This window comes from Parasteatoda tepidariorum, chromosome 3 (assembly GCF_043381705.1).
Source record: "Parasteatoda tepidariorum isolate YZ-2023 chromosome 3, CAS_Ptep_4.0, whole genome shotgun sequence".
NCBI classification, from domain to species: Eukaryota; Metazoa; Arthropoda; class Arachnida; order Araneae; family Theridiidae; genus Parasteatoda; species Parasteatoda tepidariorum.
This window is the reverse complement of record NC_092206.1, coordinates 76,648,826-76,659,033: the sequence shown is the minus strand read 5'-3', so window position 1 is coordinate 76,659,033 and position 10,208 is coordinate 76,648,826. Positions and strand designations below refer to the sequence as shown.

General features: G+C 28.1%; 1 protein-coding gene across 1 annotated transcript in view; it reads left to right on the top strand.

Annotated features, from left to right (window-relative positions):
* LOC122272669 (pancreatic lipase-related protein 2-like) overlaps positions 1 to 7,694 on the top strand; it is a 21,632-nt gene extending 13,938 nt beyond the window's left edge. Inside the window, exons 2-3 of the mRNA XM_043056592.2 lie at positions 2,889 to 3,035; positions 7,554 to 7,694. Coding sequence (XP_042912526.2) covers positions 2,889 to 3,035; positions 7,554 to 7,694 — 288 coding nt within the window. The remainder of the gene's footprint in view (positions 1 to 2,888; positions 3,036 to 7,553) is intronic.
* Positions 7,695 to 10,208: the final 2,514 nt, after the last annotated feature.

Genomic DNA, 10,208 nt, shown 5'->3' with positions numbered 1-10,208 from the left:
TTGTTTTACACAGAGCACACAAAGAGGTGAATTGACCAGGTTAATTTTAAATAGATGGGTCTGCAAGTAGTCATGTCTAGTAATTATTCTAAGGCAAGCAACTCCCTCGGTCCCGGTAAGGAGGGAAAGGTGAGAGCGCTGCTGGTCATCAAGAAGGCTAGCCCAGGATTTTCCATCAGCTAAGTCCCTAAGAGCAGATATTGTTCGGTCTCTGAATTTACTCTTAAGAAGACGCCTTGCATTTCTAAAGGGAACTGGATGAGAAGGTGGGTGCAATGCTGAAACCTCTCTAGCCAACATGTCAGCCCGTTCATTTCCGTAAATGCCACAATGGCCAGGGATCCACTGGAGGACTACCTCTCTTCCAGAACAAAGAAGAGAGTCGATGCGTTGTTTACACTTAAATTCAAGTTCAGAGGGGTATAAATTATATTCAGAAATGGTTTGAATAGCCGCCTGTGAATCGACAAAGATAACAATGTTTTGTTCAGATGGTTCACCAATAGCTGTAATAGCCATAAGGATTGCAAATATTTCTCCATCAAAATTATCTGTCCGAGTGTCAAGAGGATCTCTAAGGCTGAAATATTTGGAGTAAGCACCGGCTCCAGCTCTACTGTTAAAAAAGTGGCCGATCTATCAGTAAAAACCTGCAGCCATTCCTGGCAAGGGTATCTCTCGTGTATAATCGCCAGAGCAATAGGATACAACTCGGTCTGGTGGAAGTCCGATTTCCGAACAGGCAGTACCAAGTTAAATCTGGCAGTGGCATATCTCAGAAGGCCCGTAAGAACAGGCGGTCTATAGATGCAACATTTGGAGTTGGAAACTTCAAAGATCTCTGCAAGTCTCCATAATATAACATGAAAAACCTATTTAAACTTTTCATTCCATAGTTTTAAGAATCATATTACTTCAAACATTAAAATATGCAAAAAGTATACATAAGCTCATTTTCTATTATTTAATTTTGCAAAAAGAGTTTTTTGACAATAGTTTTTATCAAAAAATTTTAAGTTTCGATAGAAGTCATTATTTAGAAACTAAAAAGCGTAAAATAAAGAATGCTTACGAAACAAAAAAAACGATTCTAAAAATTCCTCACATTAAAAAAAAAAACTTTCACGTTTCTTTTTGTTTCTTTTGTTATTCATAATCGGACGCAGAAAACCATTCTATAGAAAATTACCATTAAATTTTTTAAAAAAAATTATTTACAAGTAAAATTTTTTATTATAAAAATTGTAACACTTACCTGCCTTATAAATCCAGAGAATTCCAAAATGATATGTTCTTCATTTGAAAACTTTATTCTTAAATAATATATACAAAGATTATTCCATCATTACTTTAAGATGACATACCAAAAAATAAAATTTTATAATTGTAAGATCTCGATATGAATTTCAATACGTAACTTAAAAAGAGAATAGCTGAATTCTAGTTGAAATTAATCATTTTCTCAAAATTGAAAAATACCTACTAAGAAAACGATAAAAATTTATTAATAATCAATATAAATTATATTATTTTAAGTACTTCGGATGGTTATTTATTGTTGTTTTCCGAATTATATAGATTCAGAAATATATACTATTCTAAAACTATTACAGTTCTGCATGTTCTGAAATTGCATTTGTTCTTTGGAATAAAATAAGTAATGTCCACTTCACTTTAGTTTGTAATGAACTGAAAACAAAAAATTTATTTTACTGTAATACACGCATCTGTAACAGTATGGAAATTATCGGTTGCAAGTTTGTTGATAATAGAAAGATAAAAATTATTGAGAAATTTCTTCAAATATTGGGCTCGTTCTGAAAGGTTTGCCAATGTACTGGGTCTTTTTTTTCAAGTTCTTCTGCCGTTTCCTTAGGAAAATTTTACTTCTTATTTGCTACTAAGAAAATGGCATCAGACTTTACCAACGATTATGATAGAACTTAATGCTTGATATTTTCAGGATCCAGCTAGAGAGTACTGAAGCGTTGCGATCGCGAATTGTATGTCTTTTATTTCAAGTTGAACCTTTTTATTTAAATAACTTATTATTGTCAAAAAATTTTAATTCCTTATAGAAAAATTAAAGAATTTAATAATTGATTTAACTTCTTAAGATATTACATTAGAACATAATTAAAACGGTTTTAACTTAGTCTTGTGCGAAGTCAGCATGGTAAGCAAAGAAAACCATAGAAGATTGCATTGCAATTTTTGGGGTTAGAGAGCTACAGCAAAGCCTACTAGTATATTCGTCGAAAAGAGGTATTGTAAGATTCAAAAAAATTAGGTTAGCTTAAGCAATAACATAAACCAAGATGTAGATTAAAAAAAGCAGGGGACATTTTTGAAACTGTTTTGGAGTTGACTAATTCAGGCCGAGTTTGTGTGAGCATGTGTAATGAAGCCCTTACGGAAAAATATAGTATTTAGTTTTTGCTAAGAAATGTGGACTATTGGTTATGGAATAAGAAAATGAAGAAGTTTGAATTATATCATCACCTAAATAATTTCCTGCAGTTAAACTAGTTCTGATGCCACAGTATGAAAATTACCTGAACGGATGGAATTTTTAAGGTTTGGTTTTCTTAAAAATGATTAAAAGCTTCCTGATATTTAAATAAATGTCAATTTTTATATTAACTGGATCTTCAACTTAATGCTTGGTACAGTATGTTATTTAAATAAAGTATGTTTTTTTATGTTGTCACGTAACTTACATCACCTGAAATAACAATCACATTAGGTCATTAAGACTGACTATACTAATATAAAGTGCTTCATATTTTTCATTTTTTTATTTTGCGCAATGTACAAATCATTTTTTATTGTAACAGTAAAATGATTGTAATGTGATCATTTTATATTCCTTTATCGTATTCTTTTAGGAATATAAAGATCAATTTTTAGTAAAAGGAAACTATAATATAATATTAGTCGATTGGACTTGGGGAAATCTTCCAGATCCGAATGGTGCAGTTATAAATTCTTACGTTGTTGGAGAGCAGATGGGTTTTGTAATCAAGAATATTATGGTAAGTTGACATTGATGTTGTGACTCTGGTTGCATTTGTAAGTTAAGGTTGTTTATTCTAGTTGCAACTGTAAGTTGAAGTAGTTATTCAAATTTTTTGATTAATCAGTATAATAGTATATGTGTGATAAAGTAATTATTCTAGAAATATAAGGAATGTAATGAAATATTGTTTGAGGTTAAATCATAAAAAGGATTTGTTCTAAAATATTATTAATTATCCAGTATTTCATTTAGTCGTTACATGACGCCAAAATATTTTAATTACTTTATTTAAGTTAAAATAGCTAAATTAAAAGGTGTGTAATATATTAACCATTTGATATTAAAAGGGAATTCTGATAATTTTTTTTTTAAATTTTCAAAAAGAAAATTATTTTTTGAATTTTACCTAAAACCTATAGGAATTTCGCTTAAAACTAATATTGCGCCAGATGGAGATTGAGACTGATAGTTAGATGAGTGCAGAAGAAAATTGAAATATCAAACAAAAATTGAAAACAAAATGCATTCATTTTTAATTAATTTAGAAATTTACATAAAATAGTTTAAGATTTATTTATAATAGTTAGAGGTTTCCCAGGAAATTCGAGTCTTAACTTTGAAATAAATAAACATACTGCTGAATCAACATAAATTTTCGAGAACATTTTCTAGAAAATGTTCAGAACTATGAAAACCCACGTCCTTTTTGGCAGAAGAACTTCTTCGAAGATTGCAAAAAAAAATTTGTTACGACCAGATAAAATCGCTCTCAGCATCGAAATAGTTTGACAGCTTGTTGAGAATGATTCTCACTTATATTTTCGAATATTTTCATGAATGTCAGTAAATTTCTTGTTCAGGTAAAAACTCTATTTCATGAGAAGGAGGCAATTTTCCATAATCTATCATCCGAGCCCCTGTAATTTAGAGAATTTTTGACAGAAAAAAAAATTAAGCCACACACCTAAACTGAAAAATTAATAATTATTTCTTGCTCCATAGAGGTGTGAACTTGTTATTGCTCATTGTATTACTTACAGTAACTAAAAAAAAGCACCTAATTAAATTTTTACTATTCTCTTTACTAGGATTGGGCGATATAAGAAATTTTATATCGTGATGCATTGTCAGTTTTGCATCGCGATATGGTATTATTGAAATTCATTTACTTGTAAGGCGCAGAAAGTCGGATTTCTATCAAAACTTCATACTCAGATTGATTTAAATCAATTTATGAATTATATGTATATGTTTTGCTTAAGAAAGATATTAATGTTATATTTTCTAAAAATGATCGCGCAAATAACGGAAGATTTCTTAGTTTAAAAATAAATAATAAAAAAATAAATAAAATTGAAATTTATCAATATATTTACCTAACAATATAGAAAGAAAATTTAAAAAATAAGTTCGTTACAAATTATTTGAATGCTCAAAACAAAGTGCTAAATAAATTAAACAAGAAAAAAAAACACTTTTGAAACAACACTATTTTTTATCATTATTATTTCACATAAATAATAAAGTTAAATTGAATAACCGAATTCTGAACGAAAAAACAAAGTAAGGTTTAATTTCTTAAAAATAAAAACGAAAGAATTATGATATTCGATAATATATTCTACTGACAATATTCAAAGAAAATTAAAAAACACGATTATACTCTTTAATATAACGAAATGCTAAATGATTTTAAAAAAAGAAGTCGCAATCGCAAACATTAATAATTTTTTTGAATAAACAAAGTTGATTGACTTATGCTCAAATCCAAAAGAGGAAAAATAAGTTTTGTTATAATTTCATTTATAAAAATGAAAACAACTAAAGATTTATAAATTTAAAATCAGTAATAAAAACCTATTAAATTATTATTTTATCCAAAAAGTTTTCAATAAATCAAAATAAAGTAAAAAATAGCCTAACAAATTTAATTATTTTTTAATTTAATTCTTTATGGGCACCTTAAATTAGATTTCTGTTTGTAATAAATTCAATAACGTAAAATAATACTTAAATATATAATATCAAAATTAATTTTCACATTTAAAAATAAATAAGAAAGTTTTGTTTCAAAAAAAAAATTTACCTAATTAATTAAGAAACACTTCTTTATATATTCTTTTTAATAATAGATTACGTTTAGAACGGCGATCACAAAGTCAGTCCCACTGAAAATAATCTACAAGAAACGATATCAAGTCGCGACAAAGGAGAAAAAAAAAATAAGAGGTGCGGAAACAAACATGCGAGATCACGATATATGTTCTCAAAACTGATTCTGATTCTACCGCTCGTCAATCAAGGTCGTTTCAATATAACGATACGTACATCGTCTTTCCCAGCGCGAGTTGGCATCAGAACGTAAGAGATCCTTGCGTCTCTTGTATCGCTATATCGTTCGTCTTCTTTACTCGACGGCTTAAATCAGATTTCTGATGCATCGCCTGGAACGAAAGTCGCTGTATCGGCCTGCAGATACAGGCATTAAATCGATATGTCGCGATATATCGATTTATAGCCCAGTCCTACTCATTACCTTTAAAGCTGAAATAATTTTGTTGCAGCATTGTTTTTTAGAAATTTTACATATATAGCACAAAGAGTAGCTATTAGATTTCAAATGTTAAAAATTTTTTGCATAATTTTATATAATATATCTTATATATATTTTTTGCATTATCTCCCTATACCCGAAGTAGAATGTGCAAATAAAAAGTTTAAACTTTTATTTAATTACTTAATTGAAGAATTTAATCTTTAAATATAGATATTTTGTCAACAATTATTGGAGTGTAAAATATTTTGCCTACATTCTTTTTTAATGTATTTCATAGATTTCATGTTTTTTTAATTTCCTCTCCATTTACTTTGATTTAATGCAAGATAAATTAATAACTATGCTTTGTAAATCATTCTGTAGTTATCTAAAAATGATAGGGTATACTTTGTGTTAAGTAAACCAAAGCTTANAAAAAAAAAAAAAAAAAAAAAAAAAAAAAAAAAAAAAAAAAAAAAACAGCGTGGATAAAGCATTAATGAAAGTTAAGAAATGGACATACTATAATTTCAATTCTATAAACAAGTCCTTCCTCAGTGTCTAAGAGCAGAACGATAATAGAGCACTAAAGGAATAAATACGTGCAAAATTGCTTAACTAATAGGTATAAAGGAAGAAGTTTGAGCAAGATAGGAAGCAGGTATAGTAAGGGGGAACAAGATAGAAGATCAATACCCAGGGTACAAAAGATAAAATTAAAATAGATTTCGAAATATTAGGAAACTGTGGAATGCTAGAATGATAATTAACTAAATTATTAGAATTTTTCAAAATATGGAATGATTCCCCGATATTAAGTTCGATAGATAAAGAGAAGTGTTGAATGATCATAACAACAAAAAAAAAACTCAAACCCGTGATCATAATGCCAGTTATATAGAACGGTGGAAGATCGATGAATATCTTGATTATGGACTTATCTTTTGTGTTCTTTAAGTCAAAATTTAAAGGTACGTTTAGTGTGTCCAGTATAGACAAGACCACATTGACACGAAATTCGATACACACTGAAGATATTTGACCCGATTGCTGAACCTAAGATATAGCATGCCACGTTTCTGTACTTTTATTTTTGCTTTATTCACGTTGTTAATTTGCTTTAGTCATTCTACTATTGGATACTTGAAACTCGATAAGAAGAATAGGTGATTTGGTTTAACCATGTCACATTGTTAAGCCTAATCACGTCGTTATGCTTGGCCAGTAAATGTCCCATCATATTAGCTTCTGAATTGTGGCATAAGTCAATGGCAAGATTTTCTCACGATGACGTCGCTTGCAGTAATTCCAATTAGCTAAAAATTGTCTTTACATACATCAGTAGGAACAACTCAAAAATAATTTTAAAAATTAAGGTTCTGTTTCTTTTTCTGGTGAATCAATGTCAAAGCAATATGTTGCAAGAGTTTTCTAAAAATAATGCAACTTAGCTGCACTGTACAAAACGAAGCAATTATGTTTCAGATGATGTTTAAACTACATGATTGAAAAAATATAATAATGTTGCAATATTTTTTTCTCCGAAATCAAAGTGTTATCTATACAAGAAATTAGAGTGTAGCAGTTGTATTCTAACAAATGTGTAAAAAAATCTCGTAGAATCTTCTATAGTGTTGAAACGAGAACTTGCAAGAAATTGTTACTAACAATGAAACATTTGTTTCTTAACGTTTAACTTATAATTTATCACAAATCGCAGCAATTATGTTTTAGATGTGTTAAAAATCGCGTGGCATATACCCTAAAAATCAATAATAAAACATTTAATTGCAAAAAACTAGTTTTTAACTTTTTTAACTAACAATGAAACTGAAACATTAAATTGACACTATTTAGATGAAAAATTAAGAATTGTATTCAAAAGTGTTTATACTTTCAAATACAACTTATATTCGTATTATGAAATATCACATATTTAATTTCCTTAATTTGTTACAATTATTTTATATTCTAAAATATTATTTATTATTTTTCTAGTTGCAAAATAATTACGAAGATGGTTCGAAATTTTACCTTATTGGTCACAGTGCTGCTACGTATGCAATGACTACGGCTTGCAAATTTATAAGGGAGTGGAAATCAAGTCATAAAATCAGAAGAATGACATGTACGTATTGAAAATTGCATCATGATTTCTCTGTATTATCCATATAGGTTATATGATCATTCAAAATTTAAAGAACTTACTTATTACAGAATAAATATTAAAAACTAAAAGCAAACTTTCAAAAAANAATTATGTTTCAGATGATGTTTAAACTACATGATTGAAAAAATATAATAATCTTGCAATATTTTTTTTCTCCGAAATCTAAGTGTTATCTATACAAGAAATTAGAGTGTAGCAGTTGTATTCTAACAAATGTGTAAAAAAATCTCGTTGAATCTTCTATAGTGTTGAAACGAGAACTTGCAAGAAATTGTTACTAACAATGAAACATTTGTTTCTTAACGTTTAGCTTATAATTTATCACAAATCGCAGCAATTATGTTTTAGATGTGTTAAAAATCACACGGCGTATACCCTAAAAATCAATAATGATCTATCTAATTGTAAAAAAACTAGTTTTAACTGTTTTTACTAACAATGAAACTGAAACATTAAATTGGCACTATTTAGATGAAAAATTAAGAACTGTATTCAAAAGTGTTTATACTTTCAAATACAACTTATATTTGTATTATGAAAGATCACATATTTAATTTATTAATTTGTTACAATTATTTTATATTCTAAAACATTATTTATTATTTTTCTAGTTGCAAAATAATTACGAAGATGGTTCGAAATTTTACCTTATTGGTCACAGTGCTGGTACGTATGCGGTACCTACGGCTGGCAAATTTATAAGGGAGTGGAAATCAAGTCATAAAATCAGAAGAATGACACGTAGGTATTGAAAGTTGCATCATGATTTCACTGTATTATCCATATAGGTTATATGATCATTCGTCATTTAAAGAACTTACTTATTGCAGAGTAAATATTAAAAACTAAAAGCAAACTTTCAAAAAATTTTGATTTTAATTCCCATTTTAGTTTTCTGATTTCAACTTTATTTTTTATGCTTTTTATTAATTTTCTTTTACGTTTGCATTTTATAATAACTTAATGATTGCATATGAATAATTAAAAGGAAAAATAAATGAAAAAACATAAAACAATGTTTTTCTTAACTGAATTTCCATTTTTAGTTCCCAAACACATGTATGTTTGTAACAAATGTATGTATGTTAATTTCCTTTTGAATATGATTATTTATGAGAATTGTATGTTATCTAATTTATTATTTTTAACTCACAAGTCAAACAGTAATCTTCAATTTTTATTTTATGTATTACGGTTTTATAACCTGAAGTAGCACGCTGAAAATATCAGGACTTAAAACAAGAACCGTATTATTTTTAACTCACAAGTCAAACAGTAATCTTCAAGTTTTATTTTATGTATTTCGGTTTTATAACCTGAAGTAGCACGCTGAAAATATCAGGACTTAAAACAAGAACTGTATTATTTTTAACTCACAAGTCAAATAGTAATCTTCAAGTTTTATTTTATGTATTACGGTTTTATAATCTGAAGTAGAACGCTGAAAATATCAGGACATAAAACAAGAACTGTATTATTTNACTGTATTATTTTTAACTCACAAGTCAAACAGTAATCTTCAAGTTTTATTTTATGTATTACGGTTTTATAACCTGAAGTAGCACGCTGAAAATATCAGGACTTAAAACAAGAACTGTATTATTTTTAACTCACAAGTGAAACAGTATTCTTCAAGTTTTATTTTATGTATTACGGTTTTATAACCTGAAGTAGCACGCTGAAAATATCAGGACATAAAACAAGAACTGTATTATTTTTAACTCACAAAACTTTGAACGGGAACTTGGTTATTTTGTAACAGAAATCACAAAGTTTCTTTTGATTTCATTATAGTTTTAGAACCTGGAGTATTTCACTTAAAAGATGGGGAATTCCCGCAAAATACAGCCTATCAAGAAGCCCACTTTGTTGATGTCATGCATTCAGATGGTGGAACTTGTTTCCGTAAGTAATAGTTATTCATGTAAAAAATAAATAAATAAATAAACAAAAAGCAGGAAAGTAAGGATGAGCTCAGAAGAAAATTTCCCTTTTTTTTTTTTAACTTTCTTTGAAAGAGTTTTCTTAATTAGACTGCAGTTTTCAAAAATTCATGATAGTAAATTTATGAGACAGGGCATAATCATTTCTCCCAGAATTCTTGTTTTTATATCAAAAATTTCCTGACAGATGGCTCTTCAAGCTTCATCTACCATTTTCCGTTGCTTTTTGATGTATAAAAAGTCCTTTGCCTGATTATGACATTGTGACTGATGGTGAATATTTAGAAACCACTGTCATGTGATATTCATTCACTGAAATATTTCGAAAAATGTATTATTAATTTCCAGTTATTTTTCTTTGATATTCAAGTTTAGTACTTGCAGCGCTACCTGTTGAAACATTTTTGAACTAAAATCAGGTCCATATCATCTTGTAATCTATCACAAGTTCATATAGACAAGTTTAAGAACTATTTTCTGTTTTAAAAAAATTATAATCCATCAGTTTAAGTTAAAACACTTTATATGAAAAATAAATTG